At 33.7% G+C, this 27992-nt stretch overlaps 1 protein-coding gene and 1 long non-coding RNA gene across 6 annotated transcripts; one reads left to right on the forward strand and one right to left on the reverse strand.

The window, feature by feature from the left end:
* Nucleotides 1–559: 559 nt before the first annotated feature.
* Nucleotides 560–19379, reverse strand: tpd52l1 (tpd52 like 1). 5 transcript variants are annotated; one of them, XM_065256215.2, is made up of 9 exons: nucleotides 19220–19373; nucleotides 18347–18388; nucleotides 12709–12824; nucleotides 10973–11121; nucleotides 7461–7562; nucleotides 4300–4314; nucleotides 1968–2006; nucleotides 1590–1650; nucleotides 560–1408 (listed from the first exon to the last, which is right to left on the reverse strand). In XM_065256215.2, the coding sequence occupies exons 1-9, from the start codon at nucleotides 19236–19238 to the stop codon at nucleotides 1292–1294; spliced, it is 660 nt and encodes a 219-aa protein (XP_065112287.2). In that variant the 5' UTR covers nucleotides 19239–19373; the 3' UTR covers nucleotides 560–1291. The 5 variants fall into 5 exon arrangements, with proteins under 5 accessions (XP_065112287.2, XP_065112289.2, XP_065112288.2 ...); XM_065256217.2 differs by lacking the exon at nucleotides 18347–18388 and having other exon boundaries at nucleotides 19220–19379; XM_065256216.2 differs by lacking the exon at nucleotides 1968–2006 and having other exon boundaries at nucleotides 19220–19372.
* A 4304-nt stretch (nucleotides 19380–23683) lies between these two features.
* On the forward strand, nucleotides 23684–27683 carry LOC135744539 (uncharacterized). Its single transcript, XR_010530751.2, has 5 exons — nucleotides 23684–23999; nucleotides 24541–24595; nucleotides 25047–25197; nucleotides 25351–25509; nucleotides 26809–27683. It is a non-coding gene; the product is annotated as an uncharacterized lncRNA (long non-coding RNA).
* Nucleotides 27684–27992: the final 309 nt, after the last annotated feature.

The raw sequence follows: 27992 nt of genomic DNA on the forward strand, positions 1-27992 counted from the left end.
CACTCACGTGTGCTCCTCACGTAGGCTACTTTCCACAGATTCGTCTGCGCGCGGCTGGACTCACGCATATCAGACCACAGGCATTCTCTCCGTCAGAATCGAGTAAGTTTTTTTAATCTAAAATGTTTACAGTTATCTTTCTGTTATGCCGGGGATTGTAAAAACACGTTTAATCAATATGGGATAGTTTTTTGGCCAACGCTTTTTCTTCACCTTACCTGACTGACTGTGTTCTCCCTACTATGCTATGATCTGATTGGTGCATTTGGTGGATTTAAAATGAGCACGTGCTAAGTTATATTAATAACTAATTTATTATAAATTTGAATACTTCAGGAGAAGACTAAATTTTCACTATTTTAACAAAAAGATTTTAATATTATTACATTATATCGTAAGATATTTTAGATTTCACGAGGCAACGTTTCTTGTTCTGTCTTGATCAGAGTACTTGATCAGCTGTATATAAATGTCCATAACATACTGCAATTCTATAGTTTTAGATTATGAATAGTTTGTTTCTGAATAGTTTAATTCACCCTAATGCGCCAAAACTTGATTCTGAAAAAAAAATGGTTTATTGACAAAAATGATGCAAACAGTAGATCAACCTTGATGTATTAGAATAAGTATTAGATTATAAAATCTTGTTAACAAACACTTGATTTCAGACAATGTCATTGCTAAATCTTTAACAAAGTCAATTTCTTCACACAATGAAGGAGAGTAGAAACATAAGGCTATACATTTTTGGTAAACGACAGTCATTGTTGCCAATACAGTTTAGGACATAACCTTTTAGATGGCAGTAAAACGTAAATAAATACATTTATAAATTGCTATTTGTTAGCATGCATGTGCTTTAGTTGTCAGGAATACACGATGTAGAATATAAGTATTTCATATATGCAAACAGCATAAGGACTTACATCAAGTTTGTTAAATATTCTTTTATATAATTAGCCTAATATTGCCTTTTTTTGGTCTTGGATTATGTTACAGTGTTTACTATGTTGCATTAGTATAAAGTAATGATATAAGTATTGCAGGGCACTCATAACAGCTGCATTAAAAGCAGTTGTATGAAAAATATGTATATATTCAGTAACAGTGTAATCCACTTGGTTTTCCTTCTGTAAAAAAGTAAGGAAACATTTTGGATGGGTGTTCCACACATATTTATGTGTAACATCTGAAAAGTAACTATTTTTTCAGGCCACACTTTTTCCACATTGGTCTCCCGACCAGTAGGGGGCATCAGAGTTCCACCTGTTAGACTGCGTTGACACATTTAACATGTGGGCTCACTGTTGTCTGCTATGTTGTTAGTAGGAGTGTTCTGGGCACTGGCGTTGGCTGCTGATGAAAGTACCTCCTCAAAACTGCCTGCACCCCCTCCAACTTTTACCTTCCCAGAACACAAACAGTGCAGAATTGTAAACATTCATGACATTGGCTACTGTTGACATTAAGCACGGTGATGTTGGAAAGCTCCCAATGACAAACTGATCAATGATTTACAGAATTGGATTAAGAAGGCCAGACGAAGGTACTTGCTGGACAAAACGAATGAGGTCATTACATATTACCTTGATGTTTGTGACTGTGCTTTCAACTTTCTCCTCAAATGACCGGAAACTAGGAGAATTCCTGTAAAATAAAATCAGGTTTGGTTAATATGGTATTGACCTGCTTAATAATTACTAAAGATCTAGTGCATTAAGTATGGGTCTTGATCTCATTGCTGAGATTTATTTTTGTGTACTGAAAAAAAAAACATAGATGGCACGTGCAAGCAATGCCATTATTACACAACACTCACTTAATAGTTTACTGTTATATATTTATATTAATTAAAGTTGTATGTTATGTTTATCTCCTACCTAGGACATTCTGACTAAATTCTAGTTATAAAAAAATTGAATGCAATCAAAAACATACATATAAACACACACAAACACAATTACCTCATTGCAGGCATGCTCATTGAATGCCGTATAGAATAGCTGTCCATTGAAAGCATGGCGAGCAAGAGACACGTTAATTTATTGTCATGGACAGACAAGTATGATGGTACCCATGCACATTTACTGTAATACAATGCATTGCCTACAACAATTACATATGTGACTTTACAAAACAATTTTTCTAACTTGTACAGACATGCATACAAACGTTTCTGTAGCTACACTGGAAGTAGGGTGCATTTATCCATGAGAAGTGTACAGAACCTTAAGATTTTACAGTGAATCCAAATTCATTTCCTATTTTCAGATCAGACCCCTTAAAACAAATTTTACATATTTTGCCAGTACATAAATAGTAACATTTTAGCCAAATTCTGATTCTGCAACTAGTTATTAAAATGCTGGATGCATAATACGACTATGATTCAATGACTGAATGTGCAGATTAAAACAAGACGAATAAGAGTTTTTAACATTTCAGATCTGAAGTTTAATGGCAAACCACCAAATTCCAAGTTTTTATATAAGCTTACCTAACGTCTGTTTGCTTTACTAGAGCAGAACATCTTTACATTTATCCATTTGATTGTCCCTTTTATCCAAAGCAACTAGAAGTATATTTAAAGTTTACATTTTGTATGTGTGTTTGTATGACGTTTGCACTGCTAAGGTACCAGTTGAGCTTCAGAAACACATTGCATGTGCTAAAATGTATTAATCACATATAAGAAGAGAGCTCTTAAAGTCATATATACTTTAAGTGTTAGTAGCTTTATACAGTAAATGGATCTACATGGCCAATGGAAAAACACAGTACATGTTATGGTGAAGCATGTTTAATTTTTATTTGATTAAATTGTATTGAAATTAGCTGCTCACATACCTAAATAAATTCCCTTGGCACCCATGTTGATTATTTATAAAAACATTGTGTTCTCGATCTTGTAAGTCAGATTTCATTTCATATTCTCATGTCATGTATCATGCAGATGCTAAAACAAAGCAGCCATGGGCGTAGATTTAGGGTGGGACGCTAGGGACATGTCCCTACCAATATTCAGAGAAGACTGAATTGTCCCTAGCAATAATTTCGACCAAACAATTAATCTGTATTCATATATAACCACTAATGTCCGTCTTGTTCTTGTGTTTTCTATTTTTTACTTATTATATTTTTGTCAGAAATCATTTAAATTAGATTAGAAATCTTTTGCAATCCCGTTCTGTAAAAATAACGCTCTATGTGGTACACAAACGGTTAACAGCTTTCGTTCTCTGCAATGCCCGCCTCCGTAACTCACATCGCTAATATGATTGGCTTTGCATTTCTTGAGTCCCGCCTCTCTAACGCACATTGCTAATATGATTGGATTAGCATTCTTGAGTCCCGCCTCTCTAACGCACATCACTTTTTGATGGGCTTGTCTTTACTCGCTACGTGTGATATGATGGTTTCACTTTGTACAACGCGCCAAAGTTCACTCAACAAGACGCGCGTGATTATTCGGGCTACAGGTAAGTGAGGAAGAAAGTATTATTATACCCACTGTAACTGTTTCATGCACAAAAAAAGTTGTGCCACATCATGATTCAAGGACAGTGTTTTCACCAATACACGACAATCCCATGTTAACCCTGAGGAGTTGCAAACTTGTGTCAACCTTTTATAAATGGGGTGGCAAGGTTATTTAGAGGGTCCCTAATCCATGAAAGAAAATAACCCCAACATGGTAAAACATGAATTCATGTCATGATTCCTGAATACTTTACATTACTGCACTGTGGTCATTACTTGCACAGATGTAGACATAATGTTGCATTTTAAACTTAAACTATTTTTTTCACACTGATTAACTGTCTGTTAATGAAAAGAAGATTTAATGTGAACTACAGAAACGTTAATAAACTGTGTTCAGGAAACAGCATGATATATATACCTACTTCAACACTGGGATTTTTTGGCAAAATTAAATTAAGAATTAAATATTAATTGCATATTCTTCAATGTTATAAAGTTAATATGGATTCATATATGTTACAATGTGATTTTCTTTTTTTTTGACAAAGACTTAAACAGCTACTGTTTATTAGGCTCTAGGACATAACGAATTGTTTATTATAGTACATTAAATTTGGGATGGCACCGGGGGTGGCGAGTCAGATGTCACTGAGTAAAGTGCATACTGAGTTGTCTGTTGTTTATGTCAAGTAAACGGTGATAAACAGTTTTTGCAATGCGACCATTTTATTTATGTCCCCACCAATGCCAGAATCAAACCTACGCCCTTGAAAGCAGCTATGTCTAATCTCTGTATCTATGAGCACATCTTACCCAATCGAATGTAACCTTTGGTGTGCATTAGGAGATAGGGAAAGAACACAAAAAATAACACTGTATACATAATATTGCTTCTCACATATGCATGGTTCTCAATACAAGCCTTCTTTTAGTTTTAAGCCAAACTAGCCACCTTATTTTCGAACGCGGAAGTAAGTGATGTTACGTATTTCCCTTTTTGTGAGAGACGTCCGTTTCAATAGTCGGTCGGTAGAAAACAGTGTCGTGGGAGCATGCATAAAACATGATTAAAACAGTTATGGTAAATAATTACTACACCTGCCGTGTATGACCCAGTGTGAGGATGAAATTAAGAAGTGGCCGCCTTATACATCATATGAAGATATATTCAACCATTTCATGTTGTTGCTCAGGGGTGACGGGTCTTCAAGGCGCAACTATAAAAACACCAGTACCTTTACAATGGGAAAGTCAGTCAAGTGTTTATACATGGAATAGACCAAGAATTCGTGTTTTTAACTTTTTCAGGCAATGGTTTAAAATGTCATAACTGTCCCTCTGGTTTAAGGTTTTTGGTTTTTTTATGGCAACACATCAAGCTTCACACAGTCTGACAGTCAGCAGCATCTTTCTCATTCAACACATTGTAAGTAATTTGAACATAACATATTAAACTATTACATGTATTCAGTAGTATTGTTTTACTTTTATAAAAATATTATTACATCGCTTCTTACACACTAGATGGAGAAATTAGCTTATGAAATTATTTGCTTATTTTAAAAATTTTTGCTTTTTCATTTAGAACATAACAAAAGTCTCGCAAACACATTAAGAACTATTATAAACATTAAAGGAATATTCCATTTTCTTAAAAGAAAAATCCATATAATTTACTCACCACCATGTCATCCAAAATGTTGATGTCTTTCTTTGTTCAGTCCAGAAGAAATTATGTTTTTTGAGGAAAACATTGCAGGATTTTTCTCATTTTAATGAACTTTAATAGAGCCCAACATTTAATACTTAACTCAACACTTAACAGTTTTTTCAACGGAGTTTCAAAGGTCTATAAACGATCCCAAACGAGGCATAAGGGTCTTATCTAGCAATACGATTGTCATTTTTGACCAGAAAAATAAAAAATATGTACTTGCAGCGTGACCTAACGTAATTGCGTAATGACGTTGAAAGGTCACGTGTTACATATATAAAACGCACATTTGAGGACCATTTTAAACAATAAACTGCCACAAAGACATTAATTAGTATCAGTTGACATACAACAACGTAGGAAAGTTCCTCTTTCAAGACGCTTGTAAACACTGGGGCGGAGTTTCGCATTCGTCCTCTGTGACCTCTTGACGTCATGACGTATTGCGTGGGGTCAGCTGGCGCATCACGACCGGATCTACATGACGAGAAGTTGTGGAATAAAAGTGTATATTTGTTATTTTTATTGTCAAAAATGACAATCGTTTTGCTAGATAAGACCCTTATGCCTTGTTTGGGATTGTTTATAGTCTTTTGAAACTCCGTTGGAAAAAACTGTTAAGTGTTGAGTTAAGTATTAAATGTTGGTGTCTATTAAAGTCCATTAAAATTAGAAAAATCCTGCAATGTTTTCCTCAAAAAACATAATTTCTTCTCGACTGAACAAAGAAAGACATCGACATTTTGGATGACATGGTGGTGAGTAAATTATCTGGATTTTTCTTTTAAGAAAATGGACTAATCCTTTAACTTATAAGCAGTTTATGTCATATATACTGTAATCACTTTTTGTAATAATATATACCGGTAGTAGCAGAATAAATAAACCAGCTAAATAAACATATTTTTATCAGCAAAGTATAAGTTGTTTTAAAACAATTATTGTATTGATTTATTTGCTGCTACTATGGCAACCTGCACAAAATTGCAAAAATTATGCTGGCCTTTTTGGATTTCATAATAAACATTAACTAGCCAGTCAAAACAGCACACCAAGGCTCACCGGAAGTCTTACACAAAAGAGCTCAAAGATGGCGGCGCCCACATTTACGTCAAAAATAAGGTGGATACTGGTACTTAAATTGTAACAAACTAATGCAAATGCAGTTGGCTCAACACAAGCAAAGAAAAATGAGCACTATTTCAACATAAAAATGTGAATACATTATATTTGGAGGCTTTTTCGATATATAAGACTCAGGAAGCAGAAAGCATCGCTTGTCACATCCGTTTGATATATTTTCAGTCTGATTATGTTCAATCCTGGCACAGACTAATTCGACTAAACTGTTATCATGTGTTTTAGCTACGCTGCACCAGTCAAGACCAAACAAGCATGCACGACTATACTTGCTTTTGGATTTCCACTGCAAACAGAGAGAAAGTAAACCCACACACGCATGCACACACTGATTCCTCATAAACCTACCTCCTAGGATACAGAATCTGAAGGCCAAACACGCTAAAGTAAAATAAAGTAATAAAGTGTTGAATCCATATTAAATTATTAAATCCTTCATTAAAATAATAACGCTGAGTTGTTTAAACCCAAGGGTTGGGTTTGTCCATATTTACCCAACACACGAATGAAGTGAATGAATACATTATATTGTGTATCCTGTATAGCGAACAAATCTCTAATTGAATTATGCTTGTTTTAATGAATGTTTAAATATTTTCATTATTAAAAAAATACAAAAATGTACATTTATGCATTTGGTGCTGCTGCATATTTATTTAATATTAAAAATGATTTTGTGCAGTAAACAGTATATGCTTGCTATCTGTACAGCATTATCTGCATTACTTTTATGGTCATTATGATGTCTAATAAATGACTTGAACAAACATTACTGAACTGTCTACACAGTAAATTCTTTATCACCATGTTGTCGATAATGACACTTTCCTCTTCATCTGAAAGCATCTATTGTCACTGAGGTCCTCAAACATACAGGAGCCAGCGAAGAGGAGCTTGCAAATACTTTACACCATCTGGATTTGCCGCCAATCTGGCCCACTGAAAGCAGCTTAATCTGAGGCTTACGTAAAATGCCCGTTCAATCTTTACTATGGTAAACCCCTTCCATTACTCAGGGCCACAAGATACAGTACCCTGTATAAAGTGTCTGTGAAAGATGGTGTTCTCAGAGACAAATGGGAAATGATGGGACATGGTGGAGGGGGAAGTGACATCATACCTCATGTCCTCAAACCTTCTGCTGATGGCAGTGCCCAGGTTGCTGAAGGCAGCTGAGGTTTTCTGTCCTGCTGTGGTCAAACTCTCAGAGGTCTTTTTGTACCTGCCAGAACAATAAAAAATCATAATATATTCATCACAGCTGTCATGCAACAGCTATATTAGTTATTTGCAGTACATTTTTATGTCCGATATGTGTTATTTTACAGTAACAACACTTTGCTCAAACATAGCATGCAAAAAACAATGATGTGCATCCCTAGACAAAACAATGGCACTGATACATGTTAAGAAATGTTGGTGGAGCTCAAACATGCACTTTAGTCTGGGACTATGATAAGCAATGTCTGGGAAACCGCCCCTTAAACTATTAAACCTTTAAAGGGATAGTTCAGCCAAAAATGAAAATAAACCCATGATTTACTCACCCCCAAGCCGTCCAAGATGCATATGTCTATCTTTTTTCTGACAAACACATGTTCAGTTATTTTAGAAAATGTCTTAGATGTTTCAGTAAACCAAATGTAAAGTTACACGGTCCACTCCTTCAAGTCCAAAAATGTGCATCCATCCTTCACAAAATAAATCCAAACAGCTCCACAATGATAAACAAAGACCTTCTGAGGGTAATCCACGCCGTTTTGTTGTAGAAATATCCATATATATTATTTATTTATTTATATATATATATTTATTTATATATTTATTTATATAGATTTATTTTGTGAAGGATGGATGCACATTTTTTGGACTTAAAGGAGTGGACCCTGTAACTTTGCGGGACATATGCGGGTGATTCTCACGAAACCATTGAAAGACCACGGCACTAATGATTTTAGCTATAAAATTTGTAATATAGTAATATTAAAAAGCATCAGAATTAACACAATACTGTGTTCTACCTTGCACAATGTGTGATTTCAACATAAGAATTTATAATTTGTCAATTTTATCTCATTTTCTGCTGAAATTCTCATTACCGCAATGTGTCCGGCTGTGTTTGAACATGCGTTATGTTGTAATTTAATCAAATTAACACAAAAATATTTAGAAAAAAAATAAATGGATGTTTTGCTAGACTACTTTAGATGACAGAAAAATATTTACTGAATATTCATGTATAATAATAATGAAGAAAAATTAGGAAAATGATGTGTCCATGCCTGATGTTCTCATCCTCCGCAACACTTTTTGAGAACAGTTTAAGCACACATACAGAATTTTCATAAAGTTTGATTTTGAGTGACCAAGCACATGGACCAGTTACTTCAAGATGGCTACCAGGTAAGATCATTTTTTTTTACAGTTAATTTGAAATATTGTCTTGTCAGAATGCTTACACGACATTTTGATTATCATTACCACAACAGATGCTTATTAAATGTTAATTTAATTAATAGAAGCATAATACTTTGATTTTAAATGCATGTGCAGAATCTCCAAATTATGTTCTTTCAGGTTTGTCATGTCATTTTGAAAACATGTCAGTGTTGATGTTTTCTGACTGTTGTGGTAATGAGATTTTTTAGTACAATTTGTTTTTAATTATGTTACAAAAAGTGTTCAATGATAAGTAAAAGTGTTTAAATTAATGTTCCCATTTACTCCAGACTTTGTTTTTCAATGTCTGGTGGGAAAAAAAGTAAATTTAAGCAATTTTTACATTTTCTTGCTTGACATTTTTAAAACCAAGTTTTCGTGAGAATCACCAATGCATCTCGGACGGCTTGGAGGTGAGTAAATCATGGGTTTAATATCATTTTTGGCCGAACTATCCCTTTAAGGTGAAAATCATGTTACTGTAGTTAGTTTCCTTGTTTCATAGTAAATATTTCCTTAAATTGCAACACAAGCACAATCATGTTTTCATGTAACAAAAAAATGCAAGTAGAAAAAGGTCTTCTTTGTCTGAATTTGTATAAGCCATTAGAGTGCATTTAAACATTACAATAAAATACATTACAATACAGAACACATTTGCCAAAACAAAAGGAAATCATTTAAAGCAGGAAAAACTTCACTTCACTTTTTGTGATCTCACGAAAAACAGGAAGATGTGTGATCTTTAATCTAGAGAATACAATGAGACAATCTACTGTATAAAAGGAACAATATAGCCATTTGCCCATAAATGGTTTTATTATTTATTGGCTCAAGGCTTGCTCATTTCAATAGGTATGAATTGTCATATTTTTTCATTTTACCATTAAGTTTACGTGAATGCATAGCATCACTTAAAAGTTTTTAAAATAGCAACATTACAAGAGTATGCTTGTATGATTATAACCTTATACTCTTTCTCTCTGTTTATGCTCCCTTGCTCATCTGGTTATTCAGTTAGTACACAGTGATATGGTAACTAACGTCTCAAATGAATAGCCCTTCTCATGTCTCGGTTGCCACGGCGAGGAAGTTGAGGCCTGACTGGGACGAACTGATCGGATAACGTTTACTGATATGTGATTTCTGTTATCAGCACTAGTGTCTTCTTCATACAGACACTTAGGAGCATCAGAGTTTAATTTCAAATGCTAAATTCGATCTTAAACATAGTCTTACTCAGTCAATATTAAAGATATTAAGGTTATATATTAGTCTTTCCATTATGTAGGATGGTATTATGTATAAAACAGTAAATGACTTTAGCTGAGTTTTCACAGACTGAAAACTGAAAAAAATAAACATTTACCCTGGACTGATCTATTGTCAGCTCAGTTTTAGGATGTGCTACAAAAAATTTGCTTGATACAGATATTGCGACTTATTTGCTACATTCGGCCATAATGGTTTGTATCAATAACTGTATTGAATGCAAAAAACATTTTGTAAACATTTGCAAAAATATAAAGATTATAAAATAAGGTCCCTATTTCCAATAAGACACTTTTATCATTTTCAAGATATCAAAACTGCCTTCTATACTTAGAAAATGTATGATCATCAAATGAATACCCTGATACTCTGCCCCATCTATTGTTGCCCTATGGACACTTTAAAGGGGACATAGCATAAAAATCTGACTTTTTCCATGCTTAAGTGCTATAATTGGGTCCCCAGTGCTTGTATCAACCTAGAAAATGTGAAAAAGAAAAACCCAGTAACTAAGTTTTAGTAAACCATTCTCTGCAAGCATGTGAAATAATAGGTCATTGACATTTGGCTCCCCTTGTGATGTCAGAAGGGGATAATACAGCCTGCACTATCCAACCACGGAACTGCAGAGATAAAAAATTTTGCTCACACCTACAAAGTGGCAATTTTAACATGTTGTAACAAATTATCTATATGGTATTTTGAGCTAGAACTTCACATATGTACTCTGGGGACACAAAAAATGTATTTGACATTTAATTTTTTTAATACTTTTTTATGGTACCCAACATTTTCCATTTTACAATGTAATCCATGTCACCTAACATTGTTCAGGTAAGCGTCACTCATATTTTTCACAATAAAAATATGCTCACTATTGCATAAAAAGAAAATCACAGAGGTTTAGTAAAGGTTACTCACGCTGTGCTGGTCTGCATGTCGTGCCAGCTCTTGCTGAAATTTTGTCGTAGTTCACTTAGGGGTGTGAGCCCCAATGTCTCTTTTAATTCCAGACAATGTTTTTCTTTGGAGGCCAGGACTTGTTTCAAAGTAGCAATTTCTTCCTCTACCTGAAGACAAGAAAATACATAAAGATGGGTTTGAGAAGCTTTCGTGATATCTTTCAAACTTACGTATGAAAAAAGTTGCCATATTTAAAAATTGTGACTGAACATCAAACATAGTATTAAAATAAATTGACCAATCTTATTTTCATTCTCTCTCTCTCTCTCTCTCTCTCTCTCTCTCTCTCTCTCTCTCTCTCTCTCTCTCTCTCTCTCTCTCTCTCTCTCTCACACACACACACACACACACACACACAGTGTCACAGTTAATGTTGGCCTCACATGGTCCACTGGGCCGTAAAGATTTGGAAGGATAGTAAAAGGAAAGGAGTAGCCCAAGGAAAAATGGTTACTTGAATATTACTGTGGCAACAGCAAAGTAAAATACAGCATGAAACCAAATAATAAGCATAACAATGATATAACTACAAAAATAACATATTGTCATATAACGTAATTAATGTACTGCATGTTTTGTTATCTTATTAACAGTTCTAAAAAGACAAAAACATAACATCATAGTAATATAAGCAGAGGTTTGCGTTTGTGCTTGGGGGGGCACCTGACGGCAAACAAGGTACTACGGCTTTATGGTTTGTAAATATGATTTAAATAAATTAAAACTATTTTAGCCTTAAGTTACTCAGTCTACCCATCCGAATATTAAGATTAGATGAATTCTCATATTTCTATTTCATTAATAGCTCAGACAAAATCATAATTGGCTCTGGTCTGGGAGGCAGTGACCCGCTGCCCTCCCCCCAAAAATTCTACATAGTAACCCTACATACCGCAGATACTATATTTCAAGTCTTCTGAAGCCATACAATAGCATTATTTGAGGAACATTCCAAAATTAAAATGATTGATAATCTGCTTTGCATCTATCAAAAATGTGCAGAATTCAAATTGTTTCATTTTTGGAAGCTTTTTGGAAGCTTGAATTGTAAGAAAAGAGGTGTTTAACAACTTATAAAACTAAGAAGGTAAATAATGACAGACACTGGACCACAAAATAAGGGTCGATTTTTTGAAAGCGAGATTTATACATCATCTAAAAGCTGCGCAAATATTTGGCCAAGATCCGATCCAATCTGAGGGTGCAAGAAAATCACCTTTAAAGTTGTCTAAATGAAGTCCTTAGCAACACATATTACAAATGATAAATACATTTTTGATATATTTATGGTAGGAAATTTACAAAATATCTTAATGATTTTTAGCATAAAAAAATCTATAATTTTGACCCACACAATGTATTGTTACATTGGCTATTGCTACAATTATACTCATGTGACTTATGACTAGTTTTGTGGTCCAGGGTCACATATGTCTTAATCATCCTGAGTTAATTGGGTTACGCCAACATAAAGTATTTGTTAGTGTCGGATTATAGCCTATAATAACAAGTGCACATTTCAACATTTTTTACAATGCTAGGTCATGCAAAGGAAAATGCAGCCAGAACTGTACGGATGTGGCCTTTAAGATGTGGCCTTGTTTCCAACTAACTCTCGCTGTGTCTGCAAATCATTTTCCTGGTCTGTAGGGTCATTCTGCATTACACAGCAGTAAAAACAGCGTATAAAGTACCTTGGTAAGTTCATTCATCATTTCTTCTCTCTCCTCGTCTGTCATCGTGTTGTTAAGGTCCACCTCTGACACCATGTCCTCATCCACTTCCTTTAGAGGTTCTTTATCCAACAAACCTGGACAGAAATGAGAACAAAATGAAAGTTACAAAGAAAGTCATTGTTAACATGTCTCAATCACATGCAAAACCGCACATTCCTTTACAGATTTGAGTTCACAGATATACTCTTCAAGTTCAATCCACCACAGCTAACAAAGATGACAAGTATCTCAAAACCACTTCACATTGGTTTAATAAGAAACTCGAACTCCACTGGGAGGTTCTCGAAAGGTTTTGTGCCTTAAAGTCAAAGATTTTATATGGGTCTAATACAAACAAATAAAATACATTTTACCCAAATTTACCAAAACCTATCATTATTTACTCTCCCTCATGCAGTCTTACCTAATGAAAAGACCAGCTAAAACCAGCCCACCAGCTTAGCTGCTGTAGGAGGTTTAATTTGGAGGGATTTTTTAGCTGGTCAGGCTGCGAGAGCAGCTGACTCACCAGCAAAAACCAGCTTGACCAGGCTGGAAGCCTGTCCAGCTTGGCTAAGCTAGTTGGAGGGTCTTAGCTGGTTTAATCTGGTCCTTCCAGCCTGGCAAAGCTGGTTAAAGGGATAGTTCACCCAAAAATGAAAATTCTGTCATAGTTTTGACAGAAAAGTTGGTCGTCCAACTTTGTCAAGCTGGTGGTTGAGATGGTTTTAGCTGGTCTTTCCAGTAGGGTCTACATTTACAAATTCATTTTGCAGATGCAAAACCTATTTACAAATTAGAGAGCATTTAACATTTTATCAAACAATACGTGGGTGATTCTCACGAAACCATTGAAACACCACGGCACTAATGATTTTAGCTATAAAATGTGTAATATAGTAATATTAAAAAGCATCAGAATTAACACAATACTGTGTCCTACCTTGCACAATGTGTGATTTCAACATAAATATTTATAACTTGTCAATTTTATCTCATTTTCTGCTGAAATTCTCATTACCGCAATGTGTCTGGCTGTGTTTGAACATGCGTTATGTTGTAATTTAATCAAATTAACACAAAAATATTTAGAAAAAAAATAAATGGATGTTTTGCTAGACTACTTTAGATGACAGAAAAAAGATTTACTGAATATTCATGTATAATAATAATGAAGAAAAATTAGGAAAATGATGTGTCCATGCCTGATGTTCTCATCCTCCGCAACACTTTTTGAGAACAGTTTAAGCACACATACAGAATTTTAATAAAGTTTGATTTTGAGTGACCAAGCACATGGACCAGTTACTTTAAGATGGCTACCAGGTAAGATCATTTTTTTACAGTTAATTTGAAATATTGTCTTGTCAGAATGCTTACACGACATTTTGATTATCATTACCGCAACAGATGCTTATTAAATGTTAATTTAATGAATAGAAGCATAATACTTTGATTTTAAATGCATGTACAGAATCTCCAAATTATGTTCTTTCAGGTTTGTCATGTCATTTTGAAAATATGTCAGTGTTGATGTTTTCTGACTGTTGCGGTAATGAGATTTTTCAGGACTAATTTTTTAAATTATGTTACAAAAAGTGTTAAATGATAAGTAAAAGTGTTTAAATTAATGTTCCCATTTACTCCAGACTTTGTTTTTCAATGTCTGGTGGGAAAAAAGTAAATTTAAGCAATTTTTACATTTTCATGCTTGACATTTTTAAAACCAAGTTTTCGTGAGAATCACCCACGTATGTTGTTATTATATACACTGCAACACAAAAGGAGAATATTCACAAAGTTTTTATCCAAACAACATTTTGATATCTAGCAAATTCTAAAAAATGTAGGTAGTATGTTTGCCTTGTGTAATATATCCAAAGTTTTTTGAAGCAATACATATCAACATACTGCCATATTTTGTTCAGTTTGGGCTGAAATATTCCTACCAAACACATCGCTACATTTGTCTTTTACATTTGTCTTTTACTTTTTTTAATATAAAATAAAACCCTTCAGTAACAGGGGGAGTGAAGTTGTCATGTAAATATTAAACTATCACATTCTCTATGTAATTATAATGTCTCATTCCTGAATAATGGTGGATTTTCCACATCCTATAATGAAAGGTTTTTAAAAAGGCAGTGTGACACATTTATGTGTGTAATCCAAGCTTCCCAGCTTTCATAGATATTGCACTTTTGTGCATTGGTTTTTTTTTAGATCACACTGAAATTCCTAGAAATCCAATGATTTGATTTACAAACATTGCCTTGAACACTCAACATAGCGTCTGTTATTTAAACACAAAATCAGGAAAAATGTCTTAAAGTGTGCTTAAACACTGCCATCTGTATGTTTTCCTTCCTTGCGAGACGCAACAATAAAAAAGAAAATATTTTCACACTGTTTAGCAGCTTTTACAATGAAGGTGGATAAGGAACTTGGAGCAGGAGCCGTTATGCATCAGAGGATTGATGCTAAACTTGGGTGAAGTGAAATTAAAAATATGGTTTGATTTTTGCGCCCATCACTGAAACTTAAATACCACTTCCTCCAAATTCCAGTTTCTTAGTATACCATCGTTATCATAAGTTTATAAAATGCACAGGCTCATGACAAAAGTGAAAGACAAAATGTTCAAGGCCAGGAATTCAGCTACCTCACTAATGCCCTTGACAGAGCTTCAGTAATCTGAGTAATGTACCCGTTGAGGCTGTTTTTGTCCAAAGGGAAACGAGAGTCACATTTTGGAGAGCTGGTCAGTCATTATATCAAAACCTGATTAGAGTCCTGTGCCACGATAATTGTAATACACTCTCGGTGTTTAATCCAATCAGACGGCTGAAAGGAAGAGCAGAGTGCTCAGAAATACAGTAAGATCTCAGATACAACACTAACAGTGAAACACAAACAACGCCTTTTGAAGATCACAGCACCTGTTCAAAACTAAAGGTGGTTCATTGTGTACTAGAAGGGGTTAACCCAATGAATATTAAAATGAATATCCTGTTAGTGAATGTATGTGTTGGTCTGTAGTCATTATGGTGTAATTTCAAATAAACCTAGTAGGATTTAGATTAAGCCAGGACTAGGTCTTAGTTATATTAGGACATTTAGTTTTTACAAACATACCCTACAAAAAAAAAACATTAAGTGTATATTTTCAGACAAAACACTGGCACTGATATAAGATTTGTTAAGACAGCTCAAACATGCATCTGGGTGATTCTCGCGAAATTAGACATATTAGGCATTAGAGGTGTCATGAAACATTTTGATAAAAAGTAAATGCTATCAAAATAAGAAGCATACAGTTACAAACATCTCTTCATGTACTATTTTGCACATGATTTCAAATGACATCATACAAACCAATTTTTTTGTTTTTTCCACATTTAAGGGGAAATTTTTCATTACCGCAACGTGTCCATGACTGGATTTGGGTTCTTTGACATGGAAATATTTATAATTAAAAAAAATCAAAAAAAAAATAAAAAGCTTAAATGCATGTTATATTATAAACATTTACAGTAAAGAAACATGTGGTATTTGGTGATCATTGGTAAAATTAGAGACAATAATAAGGAATGTAAATGTGTCCAAGACCAATTTTCTCATCATCCGCAACAATTTTCGATCATTGTTTAAGCCCTAACATTTTCACAAAATTGTTGGAAGGGACATAATTGACTGTGAAACTCAAGATGGCTACCAGGTGCAGATCTTATTTTTTCTCTAAGTTTTTAGTTCTCATTACCGAAACATGAGTTTGTAAATGCATATATTTAATGTAATATCATGTTGCGGTAATGATAATTTTTGATAATGATAATTTAAAAAAATGTAAATAATTCTATAGGAAATATTTTTTAAATCCTCTAAAAATTATGTTTATAGTAAGTTCAGACATTAATCTTATATATGCAAAAATATATATATTGCTGTTTCAGAAAATACGTACGAATACCTGTGAGATTGTTTTGGATTTACTAGTTAATTGTGTCTTATATTGTGTTGTTTATAGTTAAGCATTTGGGATGTAATATGTGCTTTTATAGATATAACATTGGCTAATTTTTTCGAATGATGTCAACATAATTAATTTAAAAAGTGAGCGAAGGTACTGAATGGGTTAAAGATGCTGTTTTTCCTGCATTTTCAAAGCTTTGATTGTGTTTACGGTGCACAATATAACATGTGTTCATGTTTCCTGTGTGAAAAATCAACGTTTTTTCACAGAGGCGAAAGCAAATTGTAAAAAAATGTACGCATCAGGACATTGTACGAATTCATAGAATTTAACCACCTCGTAAAATCCGTATGAATTGCTAATCAAGAGATTTGTGGTCATGTCTTCAAAAATTTTATTTCTGGGTAACATTTTTACTTCAGTCACAAATACGCCAATAAGAATTTCTTTTCATTTTGTTCTGCTGTCTGGAAAAGCCAGTTAAAGCCATGGCACAATATTTATTTTGTCATCTGAGTAAGTAAGTGGCCCTCAGTGCAGCGTGCCCGACAGTTCAGCTTCTTCAACCTCACTGCACTGTGCACTACTCCTCTGTCCTATTCACTCAATGTCCTCATTTTCCTCCTTAAGTCACTTCAATAACTCAGGGAGTGACCTGGAGGAGGCCAATTCTGATATCAGATTTATTATTAAAATAAAGACAACCAGAGATGAGAGAACAATGAAGCCTTAAGTGAATGCTAGCAACATATATGAATTTTAAGACAACAGTGTCAGGTGCATCTATTTAGGAATGAAGTACTAGAACTTTAAAGTCATGGTTTCAGTGCAGCATTATGTAATATTTTGGCCTTGTAGATGTAATCCGAAGGATTTCTACTTGGCGATTATCTGCCTGGGTTTAAATCTGCCTGACTGCTGCATAGACTCATGACAGAGTATTGAATGAATGCCGGGAAAGCATGTAAAGTGTGGATCAGGTTGTTTGTGAAATTCTTCATCTGTGACCTACCATGTAGTGTTCATTTCTTCTGTTGTTTAGTATTTAATAAAAACAAGAAGATTTTATAAACCGATTCAAGAGCTGAAATATATCATGTCTAAGAAAATTACAAATCTCACAGGAAGATGCAAACATCTAAACACCAGACTACATTCAAAGAGTAAATAAGTAATGAATAATAAAAGACAATTCAAAAACAAAAAGATAGACAGGCGTATTAAACCCATGCACCTATTTTCTTTTATAAGCAAATTCTACAATACATGCATCTGAATTTTTCAAACAACAAAGGGTGTGACACTGAAATATCATAGTTCAGTATGTCTGTCAAGCATTTAGCAGTATGACCAGTAATGAATGTTTATATGTTAAAGGGGTCATAGCGTGGAAAAACTGACTTTTTTGCTCATTTGCATATAAAAGGACACACCCAAAAACAATAAATTTTTGCGCAGGCCTACACAGTGGCAATTTTAACATGCCATAATAAATGACCTGTGCGGTATTTTGAGCTTAAACTTTACAAGCACACTTTGGGGATACCAAAGACTTATTTTACATCTTTAAAAAATCTCATAATATGACCCCTTTAAAGTCTGGTTGATGCCACTACACAATACACATGCAGCAGCAGCTCTTACCCCATTCTACTGCTTCAGGAATGAGTACACTAGAGTACAGCTCTGTGAAGTATGATTTGCAAAACAAAAACAAGATGTTAAGTAGTGTTAGTTAGTGCAATGCAGTAAGAGCTGTATTGACTCTATTAATGCATCTATGTTATTCTATGCTATCCCCAGTATAATCATTTGACTTTGACTATTTAAACATAACCACATGACGCACATTTTAGGTTACAGTACAAAACGAAACTACAGTGCATCCTCTTCTATAAATGCAAATACTATATTAGACTATTGTACTGTACTGTACTGTACTAGACCAGATTAGATTAGACTGTACTGTACTACACTATACTATACAAGACTGTACTATGGCTATTCAGTTTGGTTTAGTCAGTGAACTGGTGCGTACATCAGTCTGGTCACAAGAGTTCAATTATTTAGCTAAAGTCACGTGCGATATGGAAATGAGAGGTCACGTGGTTCTCAGTTAAGCGCACCTAAGGAACTTGAATTGCTGCATACAAGTCTCTCATTTGTTTACATGGCAAACATCCTTAACATGTAAGTTTTTGACTTACATAAATACACCACGTATGAATTTAGACCGTGGGCTAGAATAGAAAAGCGTGAATAAATCACTTTTAAACCAGCTTTTACGATTGTTAAAGGCTGCTAATAATCTACTATCGATTTTTAATGCAAGTTTCATCTTCCTCTTTTTTCCCACATGTAACAAAGGGTGTCTCTTTAATTCAGATCTGCTAAACTTGTTCGAGCATAACAGAATAAAGTAAAAAAAAATATATATTAAAAAACTACTCAAAGGAATTGCCTCAGAGTGTTTCCACAGAAGGACAAGTCATGAAAGTGATTAAAGAGCACGCTTACCCTGTTGTCTGGGCTCCATGGCAACAGTAGTTTCTTAATTCAGGTCCAGTACAGGTCCAGTACAAACACACAGAACCAGTTCAGAGAAATATCCCGTCCAGTCACACACAGTAGGCTACACAAACAGTCGCTCCTCGCGCAAACACTCTGCTGTCCAAACCCCGCCCACACAGCAGAAGCCTTGGCCATTGACCAATAGCAACGCTTCTAATTATTACGTATACTTTTGGTGACGTTTAGCGGTAAATAACTATAGACCAATAATTTAGCAACCATAACCAATAATTAGTAAGCTTTAAATACTAGCTTCTTAACATATAACCTAGTTAAATGTGCACAAATATGTTTGTCTAGATTTTCCTTGGGTTTAGAAAATAATGTACTGTACTGTATGTGACAACTGCCAAATGAATGCATAATCAATGATCTCATGAGCAACATATTCACATGACCGCAACAACAACAGTGCCATCTGCTGGTAAGACCATCATGACATTAAAAGGACATTTTTACCAAAAATAAAAAATTCTGTCATTATTTACTCACTCTCATGTTGATACAAACCTATATAAATTTCTTTGTTTTGATGAATTCGAAGGACGATATTTTGAGGAATGTTTGTAACCAAACCGATCATTCACTTCCATAGTAGGATAAAAGAATACTATGGAAGTGGATGGTGCTCACAAAAGGTTAGTTAGAAACATTCCTCAAAATACCTTCCTTCGTGTACATCAGAACAAAGAAATGTACGGTATACAGGTTTATAATGATACATAGTTTTAGGTGAACTATCCCTTTAATGGCTTGAATACTTTTCAGTGAACAGACTCTGAAAGTGAAAGTATAAGTTCAGTTTTCGCCTAAAGCACTGTTTGTTTTAAACCATGCGAACTGTTTTAATTATGTGTAAACATGAGCTAATATTTACTGATGACTATTAATAAAAACTGACAATCTTTAAAATAAGGGTTCCTGACAGGTTCCCTTTGAGCTGTATGGATTCAAGAACATATAACATTCACAGAACCATTCTCTTACACAAAATATACTTACTTACAGACTAATTTATGCAGTTATACAGACTAAGTAAGAAATGGTTCTTTTATAAACTTTTGCCCGAAAGGTACCACAAAAAATTATTAAGATAATAATAAATAATAAATTAAATGCATCAACAGCAGATCAATTATAATTCTGGATTGAATTTTGTATTGTCGTACTGTAATGTACATGGCTAGCAAACAGCATGAATGATCCCACACAGTAGCACAATAGCATTGTGCATTACAGGTCTAATAACAATGTGATGGAAAGGCAAGCATACAACAGATCTGTAATGCAATGTTAAGAGGGCTGAATATGGCAATTGTTATTTGTGTGCATATTCATCTCCTACAAACAGAGAAAAAGTAAATTTCTTGCAAGGAGAGATTAAAACACTTTTAGGCTTTCCTGTTATCTTCAGGCTTCACCACCAGATGCCAGACTTGTACAACCTCAGCTCTATATCAATACAGATGAAACTGTTGGCTTAGCAGTGAAAATGTGTTTTATTAAAGGAATAGTTCACTTTAAAATGAAAATTCTGTCATAATTTCCTCATCCTCATGTTGTTTTAAACCTGTATGAATTTCTTTTTTCTAATGAAAACACAAAATAAGATGTTTTAAAGAAATGATGGTAAACACAGCATGTAGTGTCCATTGACTTCCATAGTAGAAATAAAAAAATATGATGGAATTTAATGGGTATACCATCAACTGTGTGCTTTCCATCATTATCAAAATATTTTCTTTATCATTTATCACAAAAATATTTTCCCTACTATGGAAGTCAACACTATATGCTGTGTGTTTACCATAATTTCTCAAAATATCTTCTTCTGTGTTCTTCAGAAAAAATAAATTCATACAGGTTTAAAACAACATGAGGATGAGTAAATGATAACAGAATTTTCATTTTAAAGTGAACTATCCCTTTAAGTTTCAGTGCTAAATAGCTAATATGGTATGAATATCGTGTTTCAAGATTATATTTATTTATTTATTTATTTTTGAGGTTTTAGATAAACTGTACCCACAAATAAAAGTAATATTAGTTATACATGAGTATTAAATCCAAAAAAGAAAAATAACAAATGTTGAATTTCTGTATGAATTTCTTTTTTTCTGATGAACACATAAAAGAAGATATTTTGATAAATGTTGGTAAACACACGGCAGTAAGTGACCATTGACTTCCATAGTTGGAAAAAAATATTTTGGAAGTATTGTGATAAATGATGAAGAAAATATTTTGATAAATCATGGTTAGCACACAGTTGACGGTACCCATTAATTTCCATCATATTTTTTTATTCCTACTATGGAAGTCAATGGTCACTTACTGCTGTGTGTTTACCATCATTTCTCAAAATATCTTCTTTTCTGTTCATCAAAAAAAAGAAAGAAATTCATACAGGTTTAGAACAACATGAGGATGAGTAAATGATAACAGAATTTTCATTTTTGGGTGAACTATCCCTTTAAGTTTCAGTGCTAAAGCTAATATGGTATGAATATCGTGTTTCAAGATTATATTTATTTATTTATTTATTTTTGAGGTTTTAGATAAACTGTAGGCCTACCCACAAATAAAAGTAATATTAGTTATACATGACTATTAAATCCAAAAAAGAAAAATAATAAATGTTGAATTTCTGTATGAATTTCTTTTTTCTGATGAACACAAAAGAAGATATTTTGATAAATGTTGGTAAACACGGCAGTAAGTGACCATTGACTTCCATAGTAGGAAACAAATATTTTGGAAGTAATGTGATAAATGATGAAGAAAATATTTTGATAAATCATGGTAAGCACACAGTTGACGGTACCCATTAATTTCCATCATATTTTTTTATTCCTACTATGGAAGTCAATGGTCACTTACTGCTGTGTGTTTACCATCATTTCTCAAAACATCTTCTTTTATGTTCTTCAGAAAAAAGAAATTCATACAGGTTTAGAACAACATGAGGATGAGTAAATGATGACAGAATTTTCATTTTTGGGTGAACTATCCCTTTAAGTTTCAATGCTAGCTAATATGGTATGAATATCGTGTTTCAAGATTATATTTATTTATTTATTTATTTTTGAGGTTTTAGATAAACTGTAGGCCTACCCACAAATAAAAGTAATATTAGTTATACATGACTATTAAATCCAAAAAAGAAAAATAATAAATGTTGAATTTCTGTATGAATTTCTTTTTTCTGATGAACACAAAAGAAGATATTTTGATAAATGTTGGTAAACACACGGCAGTAAGTGACCATTGACTTCCATAGTGGAAAAAAATATTTTGGAAGTATTGTGATACTGTAAATGATGAAGAAAATATTTTGATAAATCATGGTAAGCACACAGTTGACGGTACCCATTAATTTCCATCATATTTTTTTATTCCTACTATGGAAGTCAATGGTCACTTACTGCTGTGTGTTTACCATCATTTCTCAAAATATCTTCTTTTGTGTTCTTCAGAAAAAATAAATTCATACAGGTTTAAAACAACATGAGGATGAGTAAATGATAACAGAATTTTCATTTTAAAGTGAACTATCCCTTTAAGTTTCAGTGCTAAATAGCTAATATGGTATGAATATCGTGTTTCAAGATTATATTTATTTATTTATTTATTTTTGAGGTTTTAGATAAACTGTACCCACAAATAAAAGTAATATTAGTTATACATGAGTATTAAATCCAAAAAAGAAAAATAACAAATGTTGAATTTCTGTATGAATTTCTTTTTTCTGATGAACACAAAAGAAGATATTTTGATAAATGTTGGTAAACACACGGCAGTAAGTGACCATTGACTTCCATAGTAGGAAACAAATATTTTGGAAGTATTGTGATAAATGATGAAGAAAATATTTTGATACTTCATGGTAAGCACACAGTTGACGGTACCCATTAATTTCCATCATATTTTTTTATTCCTACTATGGAAGTCAATGGATATGCTGTGTGTTTACACTGTAAAAAATTGCTGTTAAAAAACGGGCAATTTCCAACAGTAAAATACTGTTATTTCAATAAACAGTTTGATACTGTAGATTAACAGCCAAAGGCCCATAAAATATTTTTTTTCTGTAAATTTACAGCTTTGAACTGTACACCCATTGGCGCCTGAAAAAAACAGTCTTGCGCTGTAAAAAGCAGGATATGGCACTACTAACCAAGTGTGTGTGTGTGTGTATATAAAATAATGTAAAAGGTAGACAGTTGTTAATTTTTTAAAAACCATTAAATGTATAGTTTAGTATCCATCTGTTTTGTTGTGTCAGAAATTATTAACAATACAAATTGTTTATTATTAATCTTAAATAATAACAAAGCTTGAACATTTGATTTTGTTTAAAAGACAAAGAAAATATTTTTCTCAAAGATCAATTCTATAGTAGAGTGAAAAAACAAAAAGGACTAATTTTAATAAAGTGTTTTTGTCCTCTTAAATAGCAAAAGCATAACACACTAGCTGTACCTACTCCAAAATAAATACAAATAAATAAAATTAAAAAATTCAAACTAAGAAAATAATTTAAATAGTCAGGCACACACTGCTTCTCCGCCCACTTCCGGCCTCGGCCGGTATAGTTCTGCGTGGTGGGGGGAGGGGGGATTTTTAACTCATCACTCTTTTTCAAAACAGCGCGGTAAACAAGATGACGTCGCAGCTCATCTCTTCTCCTGCTTTTCCTCCGTTGTTACAAAGGACACGATTCAATGTAAGTTTGTAATTTTGTTGTTATTTCATTATGCTTCCCTCAATTTGTAATATGTCTTTTAAGAAGTATTTGTGACTCTGCTACCTGACGCGAATCGCGTTTTGAAGGCAGTTCTTAACATTCGTTACTCAGTTTTCTCCAACCTTTGATTATTACAGCAAATACTTTGCTTGGTTTAAAATGTGCGATATAAATTCGACATTTTTAGTAGTAACTTTAATGTGTATCTGTTGTGTGTTTGATTTTTAATACCAGATGCACATGTGAAGTTAATTTACACCACGCAATATAATAATTCACGCAAAAGTACGTTACTTGTATTTGATCGAGATTTACACGTAGGCTTTTATGTAAGTTGGTAGTCTTATTCAAAAAGCCAATGAGGTCGTTAGTCAGTAGCAGTTATTTTTGACTGTTTTTAGCGCGAATCGCGTTTTGCAGAGAGACGTTGACAATCAACAACAGGTCAAGCATTTTCAAGTCTTCTCCAAAAAGTTAATAACCCGAAATAAATAAATTGTTTTATTTTTATCTTGTACAGGAATCATTCAATCGATGTACTTGTATTTCTGAGACAGTAAACAACGCTATATTAGGTAAGTTTAACCACATGTTTTCTTGCAAACTTTGTATTGACTTAAGCAGTACAATCTGCATTTGTGAGGCACATGCAAGTACACAGACACAAATTGTGATGCAAGCAGTGCTTGGCCTGTGTCTATTCTGTGTATTTTAATGCACGAAGAACAGAGAAATCTTAATGATGAAATAGCTTCTTACAAACATGTAGATTTCACCACAGAAAACATTCACTAATAAACTGGAATCGTGTGGATTATTGTAATGCTTCATTTACATGTTATTTTGACTATGGGCATCGCTTACTTAGGTTGGACATGTGCAAAGTTCCAATTTACTCATGAAAGTGTATGTGTTCTGATAACAGAAAAGTCATAGACCATTATCTAAGCATAACTGGAAAAAATACACCCTGAGAACTATTTATTTATTTATATTATTACAGATTTTTTAAATATATATTTTCAGGGAGGTCAGAGATGATTATCCTTGAGGGTCGTGTGATTTGTGAGGCCGTATACCCCAGATTTCGGACTGCAAGATTTCTACTGTTCGCAATGTACTACGTCTTAAATCTTCAGTATCCAGAGGCATGTGGCACATTGGATTTTATTTAGAGGTATTTTATTTTTCTTCTTCTGTAACCTGTAAATTGCTTTCTCTTTTATTACTCCCTAATTTCAGCAACTATATATTTAATGCATTAATTAAATTAAAAAGGGTCGACTGTGTAAGTGGTTTTTTTTATAAATATATTTATTAATACCCTTAGACAATTTGTCGGATAAACCCTGAAAAAGGCTCGAAGACCAGCAAAGTCAAGGTCGTTAAGAAGACTGGAAAGAATGTGAATAAGAAGACTGCTACTGTCAACGCAGAAGTTGCATCCCTCCTAAAGAACCTCATCCGTTTCGAATGGGATTTTGTCTAGGTAACTAAACTTAATTACCCCCCATCACTTACATGCTTGCTGAAAGAGTTACCACCTCTAATCTACATTCAAATTCAGTGGTAAGAGTGTATGTTAACTCTTAATTATACACATATAGTATGTCACAAAAGTGAATACACCCCTCACATTTCAGCAAATATTTTAGCATGTCTTCTCAAGGGGCAATTCAATAGAAATAAATTAAAATATATATTTACTACTATAAAGTATATATAAAGCAGTCAATGTGCTCCTTGTATAGCAGTATATATTTACTGTCCTGGGAAAATACCTTAACATGCAGCCATTATTGTCAAAATAGCTGGCAACAAAAGTGAGTACACCCCTTACATTATGGTAATGAGCTATGACGTGGTTTGATGACATCCAACCTAAAGGTGGAAAAGTATTCCAGAGAGTGCATTCGGGCGTCAGAGTGGCCACTACTTTTTTTCTATAGCGTTGTTGGCAGGGCAACCAGAGCGTTTTTTGATGCTCTTGTCGGCAGGACTTGTGCATCTGTTTTTGAAGCCAGTTTCTGCAAATGACGCATAGCACAAGAACTCAACTTCCTTGATTGACACTTGCATGTCCTGTTCCGAGTGGAAACAGTCTTGGAAGACTTCTGGAAGACCCTAGCCACTGTACTGGAACTCAGTTTCAGGTTGTTACTGACCTTCTTATAGCCTACCTAGGCCATCTTTATGGACAGCAACAATTCTAATTCTCAAATCATCAGAGTTGTTTACCATGAGGTGCTATGGTCACCATCCATTGGTCAGTATGAGAGAATTCTACTCAAAGCATCAAATTTGAACAGCTCTAATACAAGATAGACATGCATTGTCCTTACAAGCAGATGAAAACATGAATTATGAATAGGACATGTGGCTTTGCATGTTTAAACCATATACATCTATTATCACTTAGGGTGTACTCACTGACTTGTTGCCAGTTATTTTGATATTAATGGCTCTATGTCAAGTTATGTTCAGAGGACAATAAATCTATAGTTCTATACAAGAAGCACTAAAACTCTGAAACATATCCAAATTTCATTTCTGTAGTATTGTCTCTTTGAAAAGATACTAAAATATTGCTAAATATGTGGGGTGTACTCACTTTTGTGACATACTGTAATTGTTCACTTCTTTCTGGCTAACTCTTGACCTGCAGTTCTGTTAAGATTGTGTTTTGTCTGATAAATTAAAAAGTGTTTTCAGAGTGTATGAGCACTAGCTTTTGCCATGTGCTATATTTTGTTACTAACATTTTAAAAAAAATGTTTTCTATCTACAGACCTGGATTTCCTCTCAGGCCAGAGTGATCAGAAGCTGGAGTAAGACACTTAAATTTTTTTCCAACAATTAGTTTGATTAATGTGTTCTTCATTTCATGCCAGGTTTTTAAAATATGTTGTGCCGTGCTGGCAGTTTTTTCTTCTTGTTGTAAGTTTGTTTTTAGCTCCTTGAGTTGCACTTTTTTCTGTGATTTCTGTTTTTAACTCTTTCCCGCCATTGACGAGTTTTTATAGCAATCCGTATTTCCGTTATTATGTTGCTCTTACCCAACTTATACAACCTGGAAACAACCCCTCAGGTCAAACAATTCAAACTCTGTGTATGTTTTGATTATTGCTCTGGATTTCTATCAGAAGTCTTTCACAAAATCGCCATTATCTCAGCTTTTTGCTCAAAATATGGTCTTTTTGAAGAAACCTACTCATATTTGAGAGGTGGTAAAAAATAACTAATTTTAAGGTAGGATGAATTTTTTTTATTGTTGTTTGAAAGCAGAGGGGTTTGTTATTTTATTTGATTCGATTTGATATATTGAAGGTTTATATAGTTAAAGAAGAATGTTTTCTTGAAGGCATTAAACTTTTGTAAAAATCATTAAAAACGCTGGCATGGGCTGTCAACTTTTTTTAAAACACTGGCGGGGAAAGAGTTAACATAATGTTAAATTTACTGTAACTGTTACTCCGTAGCTCCTTCAATTGCACTTTATTTTTGTGATGTGGTCTTACTTTACTCTGTGGTTGCTTTTTAATGGCACCTTTTCTCTGTGATAGTGCATTTATTGTTAAACATACTTGTAGATGTTTACAGTGCTAAAAGATTGTTTAAAGATTGTAATAACAGTTGTATTAATAAATGGAAAATGGAGCACTATGTCAGTCATTTCTCTTTTTTTATTAGATGTTAGGTTATCAGACAGTATAGTAAATATTAACTAACTTGTGTTATGTTTCACAACTTAAAAATGTAAGAAAATAAACAGTAATGAGTGTGTATAATTGTAAGAAATTGCTGGAACCGTTGCTGCCAGTACTTCACTGTAAAATTACGGCACAACTGTAAAATGGAAAACGGAGGCAAAACTGTAAAATAACAGTATATGGCTGGAACCATTGCTGCCAGTACTTTACTGTAAAATTACAGCACAACTGTAAAATGGAAAACGGTGGGAAAACTGTAAAA

This window comes from Paramisgurnus dabryanus, chromosome 12 (genome assembly GCF_030506205.2).
Source record: "Paramisgurnus dabryanus chromosome 12, PD_genome_1.1, whole genome shotgun sequence".
Lineage (NCBI taxonomy): Eukaryota > Metazoa > Chordata > Actinopteri > Cypriniformes > Cobitidae > Paramisgurnus > Paramisgurnus dabryanus.